This window comes from Leopardus geoffroyi, chromosome A2 (assembly GCF_018350155.1).
Source record: "Leopardus geoffroyi isolate Oge1 chromosome A2, O.geoffroyi_Oge1_pat1.0, whole genome shotgun sequence".
Lineage (NCBI taxonomy): Eukaryota > Metazoa > Chordata > Mammalia > Carnivora > Felidae > Leopardus > Leopardus geoffroyi.
Genome location: NC_059331.1, coordinates 17151135 through 17169886, shown reverse-complemented (window position 1 = coordinate 17169886; position 18752 = coordinate 17151135). Strand labels below are relative to the sequence as shown.

Here is an 18752-nt window from a genome sequence, read left to right as displayed (position 1 = left end):
GCCGAAGTCGGACACTTAACCGACTGAGCCACCCAGGTGCATCAGCCTCATTTATTTATTTAGTAAGGAAGCAGTTTATGAATAACGAAATGGGTAAAGTGTTAAGTAAGCCACTCTGAAGTGAGACATTTTTAGACATAGTTCTTTTGTTATCAGAAGCCTATTTGTGACTCCTTCTTTAGAAAGGGGAGACACTCACATGTCTCTCCTTTTGTTTTGCTGAAAGAACCCCTGTCTGCTCTAATAGGGTTGTCCTGGTTAGTCGTGTGTTTTTCTTTTGTTCTGCCAGTTAATGGAAATTGCTTGGAAGAGGTTAGGGAAGGAGAATACTAAACAACCCCAAAAATGGAGTTTAAGAAAAAGTTCTGTGTACCAAGGTTAAATCAAGATATAGTTACTTGGGACAAAGGTCCCTCTTACATGTACATGCCATTTTTGAAGCTGCAACTACTTCTATTCTGAATTACCTGTTTCTGGGCTTTAGTGGACACTTTGCTTAATTTCCGAATTGGAATTCTTCAGGAAACATTTCAGTCTTGTCCTAGCACACTAATGAAAAAGTCATAATAAATATTAGACCTTAGTCATAATAAAAATTTCCTGAATGGTTTGCTTTATAAAGCCACACATTCTGTTAGCCACTAAGGATACATAGGACAATTTTCAAAAAACCTGGTCTTTGCTCTGAAGGTATCAAATGAGATGTCTTACAAACAAGATGATTCTGTTGTGGGCCCGTAACAGCAGTGTGCACAGGATATATTAGGAACATGACAGAAGACAGGAATAACTTCGTAGGGAAAATGGCTTGTGATAGGCCCTGGAGGTGATAGTATCAGGTCCATGGAGTAGGTAGTGACATCCAGGAAAGGCTGCAGAGTGGGGAAAAATGGTTGGAAGTGTGGGGAGCATTTCCAGGATAAAACAGGATGATCTGAGAGAGCATGAGCTCTAGACGCAGATTGCCTAATCCTAGCTAGCACATGGTAGTAATGATTTAAGAATGTTATAACCGTAGTTTAACATTGATTAATCACTTAGAGACTAAGCATAAATAGTGTCTCAAGCCCTTAGCATGTATACCTAATTTAACCTTCACAAAAACCTTATGGGCCATTGTTACTCATGAAGAAATTGATCCTTGGATTAGTAAATCACTCCCGACTACATAAATAAAAATGGGGTCAGGATTAGAACCCAAAGCAATTTGACTCCACAGTGCACACGCTCTCAATCACTGAGCAAAATTAAAGTTAGTGTTGAATAAAAAATAGGGAAAAATAAACATTCAGATTTGTAAAAATTGAATCATGTGGAAGTGACTGAGAATAGGCAGACAATAGCAGAATGTTATGCTTGGGTACTTACATAAAAAGACATCAAGAAAAGAGGAAAGGTAAATAGATGAATTTTACCACATTTAGGGCAATAGTAGGCTCAAAGAGAGCACAGACACTGTTGAATTTGAACAAATGACTTTGAAGCACATATAAAGTAGATAAACTTTCCTTACACTTAAAGAATGGTATAGTAGTTCACTGTCTTTAGATCCTGTGGGTTCCTATTCTTTATGATGTAAAATATTTTAGATTTAAGGGTAATGGCATACTTCATGGAATTAGTACTTCATTTTGATTGGAGTGGATCTTATTGTCACAACATTTAATATTTTGTGATGTTGACCTTGCTTTCTTACACTACTGAGAAAATACCCTCATATGGTTTTAGAGTGCTATTTTAATTTCTGAATCTTTGCAAATTCATTTTTGTTGAGTGCTAAAACTAAGTTTTCACTTTTGTTTAAGGTAGAGAATAAATTAATGATTTTCTTCTCTTTTAGGCGTAGGTTTGATCTACAGAATCCATCTCGAATGGATCGTAACGTTGAAATGTTTATGAATATTGAAAAAACATTGGTGCAGGTAACTCAGGAAGTTAAATTATTAAAATTTTTTTCCTTTAATGTACTTTCAGTTCTGTGATTGGCTTTATTGGATTGCCAAAAGATCAAAGGAAGAAAAATTTTCTGAAATCTATTGTTCCATTATTTTTATGGGTTTTGGGGGATTAGAGCTATAAAATATGACTAAAACTTGTCATTTTTAGAATATTGATCCTAAACTTCTGACAAAAGAATCTATGGTATTTTCTTTATTTCAACTAATCCATTATTTGAATCTCTTTCATATCTAACATAAACACTCTCAATCTACTGGTCACTCATTTATACAGCCCTTTTCTTTGGATATGTTTCATGGTTGTGCCATTAATATAGATCTTATTTCCCCAAGTAGATATAACATGGAAGAGAGAACACTTAATTTTCTTCTTTTCTTTCCTAATATTTTTATTGATTGGTAGTTTTTAATGATCACTGAACTGAATTAGCCTTCCTGGGGAAAAGCAGCTGGCAAGAATTCGCTAGGTATTATCAGAAACTTAATGCCTGAAACTTGTCTCACAGATGAAATAACTGTTTTTTGGTTAGTACGTTGATTTTTGGTGATGATTTGAGGAGTTAAAATATGCATGTTGTAATCACTGCTATTTGTAAGGTTAGAAATGGGAAAAAGAGCTATAATCTACAGCCTTTGTTTTTTAAGTAACTTACACAATGAGCCAAAATGGACATCTCCCCCTGAGCCCTACAACCCCCCCCCCCCCCCCCCCCCCCACCAGTTAAAGGTGTAGGTGGAAACTCTACATTAGATTTGGGCTGTTAACGTCAGTTCAGGTAAGATTGGCTATAGGAGTACCAATATGTCAGTGTGGTACCTTAATGAATGAAAAATATGATGAATTTCTTTAGGTTGTGATTCCCAGCATTTTTTGTCTGGGTGTACTTAGCTGCAGAGAAAGGATCTGGGGATAACATTAAGTGGCCTGCTGAACACTTAGCTTTTATATTGAGATGAGACTTCTGCAGTCTATATTAAAAAACATCTTCCTATTTTAAGCACTGTGGCTTTGAATGTCAGTTTTTGCCATTAGGGAATTCATGAGTAATGTGATATCATTTCAAAACCAAGAGAATTGCAAAATCTCTTTTTTCTTCCTCAGAGCAATTGTCTGACCAGACCCAGCATCTACCTCATTCCAGACATTGATCTGAAGTTGGCTAACAAATTGAAAGATATCATCAAACGACATCAGGTAATAGACATGATCACTTCAGAAAAGTGTGTAGTAGTAAGCTTCTTATAAATCTCAATTATAACGTCTTTTAGTTTCTGTATATGTCTGCTTTAAATGAGTTATCTCTTTTTGGTTCTTACAGTACCAAGTTTTTTTCCCTTCCACTCACCTCTAATTCTTAGCCTAGACTAGCATTTTCCTATTTAACATTATTGAGGTACAGTTGACACATAACATTGTGGAAGTTTAAGGTGTACCATGTGGTGATTTGATGCACATGTATATCCAAGATTAGCATTTAATAGTCATTGGTATGGAGTTATTATAGTCTTATTGTGAAATGTGCTTATGTAATTTAAAGAGACTGTGGTCTGAATCACAAACAGAGTAGGAGTTGATGACACAGTTGTTGGTAGGATATCAAATATTGTTTCCAGTAAACCTGTCTTCCCTCATTGCCTGCCCCTTTGATATGTGTTGTATTTGTATATGCGAACTGGAAAATTCTGTTTTCCTCATAAGCTTACTTTGTTTTGATTCACACGTACCAGTGCTATCTTCGGACATCTTTTTCTCCCTCCTTGAGCCTCATGTTAGGTTGAGACCTAGGGTATTTACTGCATGTAGGTTTGTGACTACACATGGCTGAACTGTAAGCAAACCCTTATCATGGTAAACTAGCTGAGGACAACCAGATGCTGTTTCCAAAACAACATTTGAGTGACAAAGTGTTTCTAATCCTTAGGGTTAGTTGAGAAGCCTCCTGAAATAATCTTTCTTCTTTCTGCTACAAGAAAGATTGCCAGTGGAATTATGTTTCAGTAATTAGTAAAATATCTTCTGAGTTCCTAAAGCAAGGATGTCTTTTTAAAAAATTTTTGAACATTTTTAAGGCTCTTGGTTCATATTGTCTATTCCAGTTTTTCTAATATTTATTAATTTTTGAGAGAGAGAGAGACCATGAGTAGGGGAGGAGCAGAGAGAGAGGGAGACAGAGAATCCAAAGGAGGCTCCAGGCTCTGAGCTGTCAGCACAGAGCCCGATGGGAGGCTTGAACTCACAAGCTGTGAGATCATGACCTGACCTAAAGTCAGACGCTTAACTGACTGAGCCACCCAGGCGCCCCTGAAGTAAGGATTTCTAATACTGCTTACATTTGGAGATTTACTATGGTCCTTACATATACTGACCCTACTGTCTCAAGTCTGGTTGCTCTTCTCACTTAACATTAGGATTTGGAACAAGTCAACTTAATCTTCATTTCTCTTCTGGACTATTCATTGGAGTGGCTGTCAAATGTAGTTTATTTAAAAGTTTTATTTATTATTGAGAGAAAGCAACACGCGAGTGAGCAGGGGAGTAGCAGAGAGAGAGAGAGAGGGGGTCAGGGGATTCAAAGTAGACTCTTCTGACAGCAGAGAGCCTGATGCAGGGTTTGAACTTACAAGCTGTGAAATCATGACCTGAGCTGAAGTCAGATGCTTAACCAGCTGAGCCATCCAGGTGCCCCAAGTGTAGTTTAATTACATGTGGAATGTTAGAAGGCAAAAATGGAACAAATTAGCCTGTTGGCTATTGCCTTCAAGCTGGAATTAGCTATATTCTTCTTGCTACCAGGTCATCCTGGAAGAAACTTACATATTTTCCTACAGTTGATACTGAACATTCAGTTGCCGTTTTTCTTCAGAAATCTGGTTGGCTTCGTGATTGTTCACTAGGGATAACCTCTAGAGAGATGTAAAGATCTCCCTGGTTTCATAGAGTCTTACAGAAGAGACCTTAAGCTAATATCATTGAATACTGATGATTAATCTTTTGTTCTGACATTCAGAATGCATCAGTAACTCCATTGTTTGAGTACCTGTCACCAGTCTTTGCTAAATTGCAACAAAATCTTGTGAAATACGTATTATTACCACTGTATGTCACAGAAGACACTGAAGCACAAAAAAAACTTAGGATTTGTGATGACTTTGGAGTGACTTTTAGAATTAGAAGTACTCATACTCCTGGTAAGATTACCTAGAGAGAGATAGGGAATTAGCCCAGAGGCACTTGCATGATTTTTCTCTACAATATAAACTGTGTCTGTAGATAATTTATGTGTTTTTATTTGTTCTTATTAACAATTATCCTTTTCCTGGACTAAAAATAATAAAAATATTACAGTCTTAAAACACAGAGTAATGTCTTGGAGATTCTCAGGCAGGTTGCATCTGGCGTTGCATACTTTGTTAGCCATGTGCTTTACTCTTATGTTGCTTATTCATTTGTTTTCCAGGGGACATTTACTGATGAGAAGTCAAAGGCTTCCCACCACATTTATCCATATCCTTCCTCTCAAGAGGATGGTAAGTTCATTGTTGGTTGTGAACTCGTTTCACTAGATTTTAAATTTTATCAGATTTATTTAAACGATATAACCCATGTTTTGCAGAAGAGACTTGCAGTACTAATAACTTACACAGATTATTTAAATGTAGTTTTCTGGTTTTTGCTGAATTGGCTAATAAGCAAACTAATTCTGTGATGTCCAACTTTCTAATCATTGGACTTTTATTTATTTGTCGGTTATATTATCTGGGTGTTAAGTTTAACGTATATTTATTTTTGAGACAGAGAGAGACAGAGCATGAACGGGGGAGGGTCAGAGAGAGGGAGACACAGAATCCAAAACAGGCTCCAGGCTCTAGGCTCTGAGCTGTCAGCACAGAGCCCGACGCGGGGCTTGAACTCACGGACCGCGAGATCATGACTTGAGCCGAAGTCGGCCGCTTAACCGACTGAGCCACCCAGGCGCCCCATCTGGGTGTTAAGTTTAGACATGCTTTATGTATTAACTTTGTTAATGTTTGCTATGTTGCTTGTGTTCTCAAAATTAAGAGACATTGCAAAATGAAAGAAAATCTCTGGGGAAGATGGGCTTAGTGGCTGTCTGAACAAGGCCTACTATATTTTAGTTTGGTGAATGTAAAATGGTTCAGATTCTGAACTTTTACTTCTGCTATCCTGAAAGTTGATTTTGTTAGTGGCCTGAGTTCTATAGAGCTATGGAAACTGATTTGTTGAGAAAGAAAATATGAATTAATAAGTTAACCACATTAATTTGAGAAACCCATCTCTTATAGGGCTCAAGTCTTCTGGTTAATATAACCTATCCCTGTAGGACATCTATATAAGAAGCCAAATTATGTCAGGTTTGAGTTGCTAATTGCCCCATGCTCAGTACTTTTTCTTGACCAGTGCAATTGTGCTAGAAGTCAGGAACAAAAAGATTACCAGACAATCCCTATATGTTTGAAAATTAAGAAACGCATTGCCAAGTAATCCATGGGGCAAAGAAGAAATTACAATGGAAGTAGAAAATCTTCAGAATTAAATGATTATGAAATGAATAATAAAGTGCAAGAACATTCTGTTGGATGCAGCTGAAGCTGTGTCCAGAGAGAAATGTATGTTTTTAAATGTGTATTTTAGGAGGGCACCTGGGTGGCTCAGTCTTTTAAGCATCTCTCTCTCTCTCTCTTTTTTAAAATTAATTAATTAATTTTAATGTTTGTTTATTTTTGAGAAGAGAGAAAGACAAAGTACAAGCCGGGGAGGAGGGCAGAGAGAGGGAGACACAGAATCCAAAGCAGGCTCCAGGCTCTAAGCTGTCAGCACAGAGCCCATTGCGGGGGATTGAACCCACAAGCTGTGAGATCCTAACCTGAGCCAAAGTTGGACGCTTAACTGACTGACCCACTCAGGCGCCCCTTAAGCATCCACCTTTTGATTTTGGCTTAGGTCATACATCATCTCACAGTTTGCGAGATGGGACCCTGCATCGGGCTCTGTGTTGATAGAGTGGAGCCTGCTTGGGATTCTCTCTCTGCCCTTCCCCATCTTGTGCTCTTGTGCTCGCTCTCTCTCTCTCTCTCTCTCTCTCTATCTCTCTCAAATAAACATTTAAAAAAAAATGTTTATTTATATTTGGGAGAGCACAAGCAAGAGAGGGGCAGAGAGAGGGAGACAGAGGATCCGAAGCGGGCTTTTTGCTGACAGCAGTAAGCCTGATGTGGGGCTTGAACTCAAACTGTGGGGTCATGACCTGAGCCAAAGTTGGAGGCTCAACCATCTGAGCCACTCAGGTGCCCCAGTAAATAAACATTTTTTAAAAGTTGTATATTAGGAAAGAAAGACTGAAAAATCAGTGGTGCACACATCTTTCTTATGAAATTGGAAAAATAATAGCAAATTAACCTAAAGAAAGAAGGAAATAATTACAGACAAAACTTAATGATGTGGAAAATAAACAGCAAGGCGTGCTCAGCAGTGTCAGAAATGGCTCTCAGAAAAGATCAATGAAGCTATTGCAGTTGTTCTGCAAATAAGCAGGGAAAAAAAGAAAACAAAGTAGAGAATGGAAGGGAGACATTGCTACGGATCCTACAGGTATTGAAAACAATTACAGGAGGTTAGGTTAGGTTTGTTTGGTTGCTTTGTTGCTTCTGTGTTTGGTGTCAAATCTAAGAAACCATTGCCTCATCCAGAGCCCTGAAGTTTTACAACCTGTCTCCTCTTATGAGACTTTAGTTTTGCTGTTACATTTAGGTCTTTACATCATCAGTGTGATAACTAAAAGTTTGATTTTATTTGTTACAGTCAGAATCTCAGCCCTGTGATTGTTGTGCTTTTATAAAGTGAGAAACTTCATCCTTCATTGTTGAACAGGTTCTCAGCCTTTATCCTGTTAGGTAATAGCCACTGATCTCCACTAGATGGGGGTAGTGGATTGCTGTGGTATTAGAATACTGATTCTGTTGCAGGCTCTGTTTCTCCAATAAGACTGATAAAAAAACTTTTAGCATGTGAACTTTATGAAAAAAATCACCTTTTACAAAAGATTTGACCTGTAATTGTTATACAAGCTACTAGTGATTCCTTACTGGTGCTGGTTTTATTTTTCTCCTTGGTTTAATACAACCTAGTTTACTGCGTACTGATGCTTGCTTGATATTATCAGTAGTTACATCACTACAGTTGCTCTAACTACTGATAATATTCTACTCTAGTATAATCAATAAGACAGGATTGTGCACACTGTATGATTTACCTTAGAGTAACGGACTGTCAGGTAAATGTTGACCCTTAGCAAAGCCCTGTGCTGGGCTCCCTACATGTATTTGTTTCAGGTAAGTGTGTAGATGATAGCAGTACCAGCCAGAAACAGATTAGAAACTGTGTTGTAAGATCCTCAAAAATGCCACATGTCTTTAATGAGGATTAGTCAAAATTTTAAATAAAATGTGATATTTAATTGGCCTTAATCTTTTGGTAAGATTTTGGGTATGGCATCCTAGAAGAGAATGCAAAATAAGCAAAAGTATAGAGGTAAAAAATTAGGATCCTTTGCTTATTTTTTAGTTAGACTATGTCTTTATTGTTGAGTTGTGAGAGTTATGTATCTGTCCTCAGTTTGGGCTAATTTTTACTCATAAAACTGGTTGTTTTATTGGTTCTGTGTAGCTTATAATCATCTCTGGGAAGAATGTGGATTTACATCTTTAACCTTTAGTTAGTTTTGCTACCAGGCAAACTTCCAAAGGCAATCAGTGCCATAGTTTCTTTCTATCAAAGTCACTTGTAAAAAGGAGGATTTTTTTTTCTTTACCTCCAAAAGCTGCACAACCTTTGAAGATAGATTTAGTATTCTTTTTTTTAATTTTTTTTTTAACATTTATTTATTTTTGAGACTGAGAGTGACAGAGCATGAACGGGGGAGGGTCAGAGAGAGAGGGAGATACAGAATCCGAAGCAGGCTCCAGGCTCTGAGCTGTCAGCACAGAGCCTGACGCGGGGCTCAAACTCATGGACCATGAGATCATGACCTGAGCCGAAGTCGGACGCTTAACTGACTGAGCCACCCAGGCGCCCCTAGATTTAGTATTCTAAAGGGCAGCTCTTATTAGTTAAGAGTCAGTATATTTTGTCACTACATAGTGAGTTATGAAAGACCCACTGACCTCTTCACTTTTTCCTTGGCCATTTTGAGAAATCAGGCTAAGGAACAGTGCTTGATTTCTTCCTTTTCACATTTCTTTCAAGATAGTCGGGTGAGCAATTGGATGCTTGAAAAAGAACACAGGCACTGGACACTCAGCTGGCTTTTGATCTCAGGGTTGTGAGTTTGAGCCCCATATTGGGCGTGGAGCCTACTTAAAAGAAAATGCGTGTGCGCGCACACACACACACACACACACACGCACACAGAGGTATGTGGTCTTTCATGCCTTTAGTCAGTGAACCTGGGGCTATTTCTTGTTGAAATTGGCAACGTAAAGCCCCTTTTACTTAGCTGGTTTCACTTTGTTGTTCTGTTTTGCTATTTCTTGGGTTTCAAAGGGCTGGCTTGACTAGTTCCCTCTGAGCAATAGAAACAGGTTATTAAGCTAAATTTAGACTACCAAAGAAACAGACACACAAGTGCTGAAATGTAGATATAATCCAACTATGATTAAAATCAGTAAGAATCATCTTGTTGTATAAATTTGCACCTATCTTTGCTAAGGAGGCTCAAAATAAAAATATCCAATGTGATCATACTGCTTACATTGTTGATGGAAGGACTAAATTAACAGGATGCCGTTAAAAAATAGTAAAAATAGTATTGATAAAAGCTTTGGTGTAGCACTGCGTGAAGTACTATAGGATGCCAGAGGCAGTAAATATAGAGGAAGAAGACCATGTAGTAAAACTTCCATCAAGGACATGAAGCATGACTTACACCTTGAAAAATGTACAGTAATTGTAAAGCTTCACACAAAAAGGGAGGAGAGGTTTTACATGGAAAACATGGCAGTAAAGAATATATAGTGTTCATGATTTAGATGGAATTGCAGACAAACAGGCAGGTGGATAGGAGGAGAGTATTTTACTGTGTGGACAATTGGATTTGCTAAGAGCAATGGATAATAGGTCTAGAATCTAGTAATTCTGAATACATGGCTGAAAAACTTCTCCTTAATATGATAGACACAATGTTTAATTATGAGAAGAATTTTTTGGAGTTTGCTTACTAGCAAACTAAAAATTCTAAGTAGAAATTTAGTTAAAATAATAATTTATTCATTTATTTTGTCAGCCCGACTAAAGTATTTTCTTTTTCCCTTTCAGAAGAATGGTTGAGACCGGTGATGAGAAAAGATAAGCAGGTGTTAGTGCACTGGGGGTTTTACCCAGACAGGTAATGTCGATGTGTCCTAAGATATGGGACAAAGATTTTTAATTTCCGTGCAAGCCAGACTTATTTACATGTAGTTTCACTTTCCCAGTAATGACAACTTTGTTTCATTGCTTGATCTCAATTTTTGAGTATTACTGATTTTTCTTATTTATGGAACTCAGTTCAGTCACATGGCTTTATTTATCTTAATAAACTGATAGGTTGCTGCATTTGCCAAAGCACCCCTTTAGCACAGTATTAGAATGCTAATCTAGATTTGTTTCCTTCAAGAAATGAATTTTTCTAATATTTTATGACTATTTTATTTATTTTTTCAAAAAAAATATTCATCCCATACTATAAGGGATGAATTATTTTATGTCTAAAGAGGAGACTTTTTCTTCTTGGCAGAAATTTATTTCCCTAGTGTTATTATTACTTTGAGATAATCATAACTCATAGTGTGTTTCAGTTTTCAAATATAAAGAGTATTGTAAGAACTAGATGTTAGTGATGTTAATGAAAATGGTGGTCCTTGTTTAATTAGTATTACACCTACATAGGATGCTTCCGAATAAAGGATAACCTTCCATGAAGTTCACGAGAGTCTGTCCATAGTGGGTTTTTGATGTCAGACCAGTCTTCCTTCACCTATACCCCCATCCACTTTTAGCCTTCTCATATTATTGGAAGCAAATCCCAAATATAACATTTTAATAGTAAATATTTCAATTTGTATTTCTAAAAAAACAAGGCCTCATTTAAAAAAAAATGGTAAAGTAATATTACTGTCAAATCTAAAAACACTTAACAGAATTCCTTAATACAGTGTCCTCTATCCAGTCATTGTCATATAAGTGATACATATGATTATTTTATAGATTGATATTTGTTGAAAGTAGAATTCAGCCACATTTTGTGATTCATTGATATATTTGTAAGCACATTTTTCAGTTTCTAGGTTCTGTCTCTGTCTTCCCTACTCCCACCACAGGCATTGTATTATTGTATTATTTAAGAAACCAGGTTCCTTGTCCTGTAAAGTTTACCACACTGTGTGTTTGTTTTTTTTTTTTTTTTTTTTTTTAATGGCATCACTGGTGTTTTTGAACATGTTTCTCCTTTCTCTGTATCTCCTTTAAATTGGTAGTTAGATCTAGAGTTGATCAGAGTCCATTTCAGTTTATGGAAGGAATAAGACTATTGCATAGGTTTGTATTTTTCATCATCAAACGATGACACATTATGTCTGGTTATGCACTCTTTTTAAGTTAATCTATTTGAGTCTCTCTATTTTACTTGTAAAGGTATTTTTGAAGAAGAAAATAATGTTTTTAGATACGTTCAAAATTTGAGGAGTATATGCACAGTTTTCGTATAGGTTGAGTTGATTAGGACAAGATTAAGTCAGTTTGCTAATCAGCCTCTTCTGAACCAGAATTGATTACTTTAAATGAACTAACAGGTTTTTAATATTTAAATGCTTTCTGTATAACATTTCTAGTCTTGAGGCATCAAATAGTCCTTGGTACTGTTAAACCTTCCAAGGGTGTAGGAAGTCTTAATAGGAAATCAATTTGCCCTTTGAAACATTTAGGTGGAAACTCGAATTTGTGATGACAAGCTTCGTAAGTATACAGTTGAAATAAATTTTATAATATTAAGAGATGTTAAATATATAACAGTAAAAACATGTTAGCCTGTTTGCCAACTTTTTCTTTATGTATCACATAAGATAAAGCATCTAGTGTGAGTCTTGTCTTCTCAAGGGGCCTTGTTCACTGTTCACTTTATTAACTCTACAGCAGTCCCCCTGACACCCTCATCTGCAGGGGATTTGTTTTAAGGCTCCCAGTGGATACCTGAAACCATGGATAGTACCAGACTTTTCATATGCTATATTTTTTCCTATATGTACATACCTAAGGTAAAGTTTATTAGGCACAGTGACAGATTAACACCAATAACTAATGATAAAATAGAATGATTGTAACAATATACTGTGATAGAAGTTACGTGAGTGTGGTCTCTCTTCTGTCAGAATACCTTATTGTACTGTATTCACCCTTCTTGTGATGATGTGAGATGATAAAATGCCTTCGTGATGAGTTGAAGTGAGGTGAGTGACACAGGCACTGTGGTGTTGTCTTAGGCTGCTGTCGACCTTCTGATGAAAGGTCAGGAGGAGGACCATCTGTCTTCAACCATGTTTGACTGGATAACTGAAAGTGTGGAATGGGGGACCCTGGGAAGGGGGGATTGCTCGAGTTTGTGCCTTTCTATCTTTATAATGTTTTGAACTCAAGACTTTGAGAGAATGTAAGGTTATCAGACTCATCATTGTAATCTTTACCTGGTATAATTCATAACTTGGCAAAGGAACTTTTTTCTCCAACTCATGTTTTAAGTGTTACTGGGAAACTTACCAGAGTGCTGTGAATAGGTATGTAGAGCTGTGCTTGTTCCAGACGCTTTTGAATTAACTTCTGAGTAGTAGCTACAGGAAGCCCATGCTTGTTACCATACTTGTGTTTCATTTAGGTATCTCTTGGTTTTACAGTTAATTTGTTGGCTAGTATAGTAGCATTGACACAGTTTCAGTTTGGTAGATAATTCTATGCTCATTTCAAAATTGTGGAGGAGCAGGAGGAGTACTTGAAAGAGCGAACCCGTTGAGCAAAGAGATGTGAAGATAGGAGGGTGAGCCATATGATTCCTGGGTAGTGAGGAGCCTCTGTAAAGGGCTTGAAGTGGCCACTGCCTGGCATGTTTAAAGAACCCAACAAACGCCCACATGCCTTGACTATAACATGAGTGAGGGGAGAGTATTAGGAGATGGACTCAGAGTGACAGTCACGGGACTAGATCATGAGGCCTTGGCAATCCAGTAAGGATTTTGGCTCTTACTTTGAGTTGTGTGGGAGTTGTTGGAACATTTTGAGTAGTGGTAATGTGGACTGACTTGATTTTCAAAAGGATCACTGTGGCTGCTTTATGAAAAATTGACTCGGGCTTTGGGCAGAAGTAGAAGGGTGAGAAGTAGATAGATACTGGGCATATTTTGAAGGTGGAACAAACTATAGAAGTTGCTGATGGTTGGATTATAGGAGGTGATTGAGAGTGAAGTCAGGGATGTCTCCAAGGCTTTTGGCCAGAACAACTGGAAAGATAGAGTTGGCATTTACTGAGATGGAGATGATTGCCTAGGGCATGTTACTGAGGTCAGGATGGCATTATGTGTTTAAATTCAGTGTTAGTTTTGAAAGCCTTAGTAAACATGTAGGTAGATACAGAATTGGCAGTTGGATTCATGAGTCTGGCATTTAGAGAAAAGGGCAGATGAGTATATAGTTGAAGCCATAGGGTTGTGTGAGATCAAGAGAATGAATAGAGAAGAAAGGGATTGTTTCAAAAACTGAAACTTAGGACTTTCCAGTGTTGAAGAGGTTTGGGAGAAGAGGAGAAACTGGCAATGAAGACTGAGGAGAGGCTGGTGACTAGAAGGAACATTGGAGGATACTGCTGTCTTAGAGGCCAAGTGAGGGAAGTGGCTTTGAGGAGAGAGTAATCTACCCATTAAAATTCTGTGCACTGAGGCTTGAACTTTGGATTTAACAGTGTCAGGATCACTACAGACCTCTACAGAAGAGTTTTTTTGTCAGAGTAGCAGAAACAAAAATGTATGAAATATTATGTTACTAGATCCTAATAGTATTTCTAAAATATATTTTTACCTTTTGATGAAAAGTCTTTTTAGTGAATGAATCTGAATTCTAATCTGTTTTTCCCTTTTCTCATTTCCTTTGTAGCTATGATACTTGGGTCCATAGTAATGATGTTGATGCAGAAGTTGAAGATCCCCCAATTCCGGAAAAGCCATGGAAGGTGAAAGATCCCTTTTTAAAAACATTCTTGTGTAACTTAATAGCATTTCTCAGCTCTTTTCCATAACTATGTTTCAAGGAAATACAGAATGAGGATCTTTCTTTCTTGTTATCCTATTAAGATATCCATGGCTATGAGACAGTGGTGTTTGAGGAGACCCCAGAATCCAGTTACCTTGTGGTTTGAGACAATTGAGAGAGGCGCGTGAGGAGTACGGTTGAACATTGGTCGTGTCATTTAGGAAGGCTGGAAACCATGTTCATGGCTCTTATTATAATAGTCATTTCTATTCTAGTCATTGTAATAGTAATAATCCACGCATTAACTCTTATTTTCTTGCTTTTTTAAAGAATGTTTATTTTTGAGAGAGAGAGGCAGAGGAGAGAGAGAGGGAGACAGAAGATCTGAAGTTGGCTTGCACTGACAGCAGAGAGCCCCATGCACATGGGCTCAAACTCATGAACTGTAAGATCATGACCTGAGCTGAAGTTGGATGCTTAACCAGCTGAACTACCCAGGCGCCCCATTTTTTGGCTTTTAACATGGAAGTAATTCTGAAAGTTGCAAGAATAATACAAAACAAAATGCTGCTTTATGCCCTTCTTCCAGATTCGCCTGTTTTTCGTTATTTAGGATATTTAAATTTTTTTTTTTAACATTTATTTATTTTTGAGACAGAGAGAGACAGAGCATGAACGGGGGAGGGTCAGAGAGAGGGAGACACAGAATCCGAAACAGGCTCCAGGCTCTGAGTTGTCAGCACAGAGCCCGACGTGGGGCTCGAACTCACGGACCACGAAATCATGACCTGAGCCGAAGTCGGCCACTTAACCGACTGAGCCACCCAGGCGCCCCCTAGGATATTTAATTTTTGAAGCAATATTAATACCTGATACAGAGCCTATATTTTGTTTGCACCAAATGTCCCATTGATAGAGTAATTTTTTTTTTAAATTTTTTTATAATTTATTTTAATGTTTTTATTTATTTTTGAGACAGAGCATGAGCAGGGGAGGGGCAGAGAAAGAGGGAGAATCCAAAGCAGGCTCCAGGCTCCGAGCTGTCAGCACAGAGCCTGACACAGGGCTCGAACTCACAGACTGTTAGATCATGACCTGAGCTGAAGTTGGACGCTTAACCAACTGAGCCACCCAGGCACCCCGGTAGAGTAAGCTTTATACTGTGTCTCTTCCCTGATCCAGGATCCAGTTCAGGATCACACAATGCATGTAGTTGTTAGATCTTTTTAGTCTACTTTAATGTTGAAGTTTCAGCCGTTTTTTCCATGACACTAGCAGTTTTGAAATGTATAAGCTAGATTTGTGTGTGTGTGTGTTTTTAGAATGTCTGAATCTGAATTTATATGGATATTTTCTCGTTATTATATTCAGGCTATGCATTTTTGGCTGCAAAACTACTTCAGTGGTATTCTGGTCTCAGTGTGTCACATCAGGGGGCATGTGTTTTGATTTTTCCCATTATGGCTCATTGTTAAGGTATTATCTGCCTGGTTTTCCCACTGTAACATTACCATTTTTCTTCTTGAAATTAAAAATATGCAGAAATACTTTGACATTATATAAATATCCTTTTCTTTTTTTTTTTTTTTAATTTTTTTTTTTTCAACGTTTATTTATTTTTGGGACAGAGACAGAGCATGAACGGGGGAGGGGCAGAGAGAGAGGGAGACACAGAATCGGAAACAGGCTCCAGGCTCTGAGCCATCAGCCCAGAGCCTGACGCGGGGTTCGAACTCCCGGACCGCGAGATCGTGACCTGGCTGAAGTCGGTCGCTTAACCGACTGCGCCACCCAGGCGCCCCTAAATATCCTTTTCTTCATCAAATTTGTATCCCTAAGTTTGCTCACTCGTAATTCCTGCCTGATTGAATTAGTTACTACTAGTGGTTTTCTCACTCTGTCCATTCTATGCTTGTTACTGACATTTTACATGGTAATGAGCTTTCTTTTCTCCCTCTACATGTATCTATAGTCTCACTATGCAGTCGTGGAGCAGTGACATTGCCATTCTTCAGTGTGATGAATGGTCCAGAATTTGGCCAGTGGGAACTCCTTTAAGCTGCCTCCTGTGACTTTTTGGTATTATTCGATTCATTTTTGCATATTTCCTATTTTCTGGGACAAAAAGAATTTCCAACCTCTTTTTGCAGTTCTATATCCCAGTCCTGGAATCAGTTATTTTTGCAGGGAGATCTCACTTTCCATGAGAAATGGTAATTATACATAGTTTCTATTGGCTGTTTTATGTGGTATGCTGAACACTTAAAAATATTAGATGTTACACCTGATTCAACCTAGTTTGAGTTGTGTGATGTTCAGAAAGACTTAAAGCTTCAGATTTCATATGAGGAAGCTGGGATTAACAATTTAGTCTTTTTTTGAAACCCTTTTATTTGGAAATATTTTCAAACTTAAATAGCAAGAGTAAGAACAGTAGGTGGCATACCTGTACACCCCTTATCCAGATTTGCCTATTTTTTACATTTTACTCCCATTCTGACCTATCACTTCTTCTCTGTGTGTTTTTATTTTTTATTCATAACCTTTTGAGATAAGGATGCATATATCACAGGCCTTTAAGACATGTTTGTGTTTCCTAAGAATATGAGATTCTCCTACATGAGCACATTGCGGTTGTCAAATTCAGTAAAATTTAATGTTGCCACAATACATTACTGTCTGTATTCCAGTTTTGTCACTTGACCCAAAAAAGTTTTTTGTAGCATTTTTTTCTGCTACAGAATACTGTTTAATATCAGCTGTTACAGTAAAATATCCTGTCTCTTTCGTTCCCTTTAACCTGAAACATTATCCTGGTATTTCCTTGCCTCCTAAGACATTTTTGAATTTGAAAAGAATATTTCTCATTTGGCATTTGTGATCTTTTTTAATGGTTAAATCAGGTTCTGTATTCTAGCCAGAATATTGCATAAGTGATGTTGTGTCCTTCTCAGGGCGTCATACTGGGAGGCATGCCTTGTCCATCTGTTACTGGGTGGTGACACTGATCACCCAGTTAAGGTGTGCTGTGATGGATCCACTGTATAGTTCCTTTCTTTTTTTTTTTTTTTTTCACTTGCAATTTATAAGCAATCTGTAAGAGATTCTTTTAGACCATACAGATACCCTGCTTCCCATCAAAATTCTCCATTCGTCACCCAGATTTAACATCAACTTGAAATTCTTGCCTGAGCCAATCTTTTCTTTGATGATTGCACAGTGATAATTTTCTATTCCAGCCCTTCCTCCACATTTACCAGTTGGCTTTCAGAGTTCTATAAGCAAGAGCCCTTCCTCTCCCCTTATTTATTTGTTACCAGTATGGATTTATGGAGTTCTCGTTTTTCAGTGGTCAGTAACTTATTTAATTTAATTATTTTCATGCTGAAATTATTTTGCATTTGTCTACACAGGGAAGAATTGTCTAGTCCCAATTTCCAGTGTACTCCCTATGAGAAATTGTATTGGATAATTCCTGTTATAAGCTAGGTCTGTGGTTTAAATATCTGTATGTATATAACATTCAGAAAACCCATCATTTTATTAATTCTTACTCAAAAACATTAACAAAACAAGAGAAGTTGCCATGTAAAGGGCTTGTAAGAATCCTGAATCTGATTTTCACTTCTCCACCCGCTCCCCTACCTTGGCTATTCCTGAAAGGTTTCCAGAAAGCACCTGTGTACTTGACGCTCTGTAAATGTTCTCTTTCGTCATTCCTTAGAATTTTGTCGAATGCATAAACATAAAGACATCCTTCATGCCTAGAGCAATGGCTAGCTTTGGCCTATTGCTGTTGAATTTTTATCAGTGGTTTTCATCAAGATAAAGATGACATGATTAGTGAAATAAGCCAAACAGAGAACAGTAAATACTGCATGATAGTGCTTTTATATGGAAGTTCTAAGTTCTATGGAAGTTTTATATGGAAGTTCTAAGTTCTAAGGTAAAACATGGTGACTATAGTTGATAACACTATTGTATAATTGGAATTTGCTAAGAGAATAGAACTTAAAATGTTCTCACACATAAGGAAGATAAGTATGTAAGGTGATGGTTGTGTTAATTAATAGATGGGAGGATCCTTTCTCAGTGTATATGCATATCAAATCACCATAATGTACACCTTGAATATCTTACAATTTTATTTTTCAGTTATAACTGAATAAAGCTGAAATAACAATGACGTGATTATCAAATATAAGGGTCTTAGTTATCAAAACTTTAGGGGCCCCTGGGGGGCTCAGTCAGTTAAGCATCCAACTTCGGCTCAGGTCATGATCTCATGGCTCGTGAGTTTGAGCCCTGTGTCCGGCTCTGCTGACAGCTCAGAGCCTGGAGCCTGCTTCTGATTCTATGTCCCAGTCTGTCTTTGTCCCTCCCCCTCTGTCTGTCTGTCTGTCTCTCTCTCTCTCTCTCTCTCAAAAGTAAATAAACATTAAAAAAATTTTAAAAAAATCTCAGTCTATGCAAAACCAATGATACTTTCTTACTATACTCAGTAACAT

The 18752-nt window shown here is 37.5% G+C and overlaps 1 protein-coding gene across 5 annotated transcripts in view; it reads left to right on the top strand.

Annotated features, from left to right (window-relative positions):
* The window catches only part of SMARCC1 (SWI/SNF related, matrix associated, actin dependent regulator of chromatin subfamily c member 1), a 175813-nt gene that overhangs the window by 34929 nt on the left and 122132 nt on the right, over positions 1-18752 (top strand). For all 5 annotated transcript variants that reach the window (XM_045492723.1, XM_045492728.1, XM_045492724.1 and 2 more), the window contains exons 4-8: positions 1841-1922; positions 3061-3153; positions 5417-5486; positions 10291-10360; positions 14149-14224. In XM_045492723.1, the coding sequence (XP_045348679.1) occupies positions 1841-1922; positions 3061-3153; positions 5417-5486; positions 10291-10360; positions 14149-14224 (391 nt within the window). The remainder of the gene's footprint in view (positions 1-1840; positions 1923-3060; positions 3154-5416; positions 5487-10290; positions 10361-14148; positions 14225-18752) is intronic.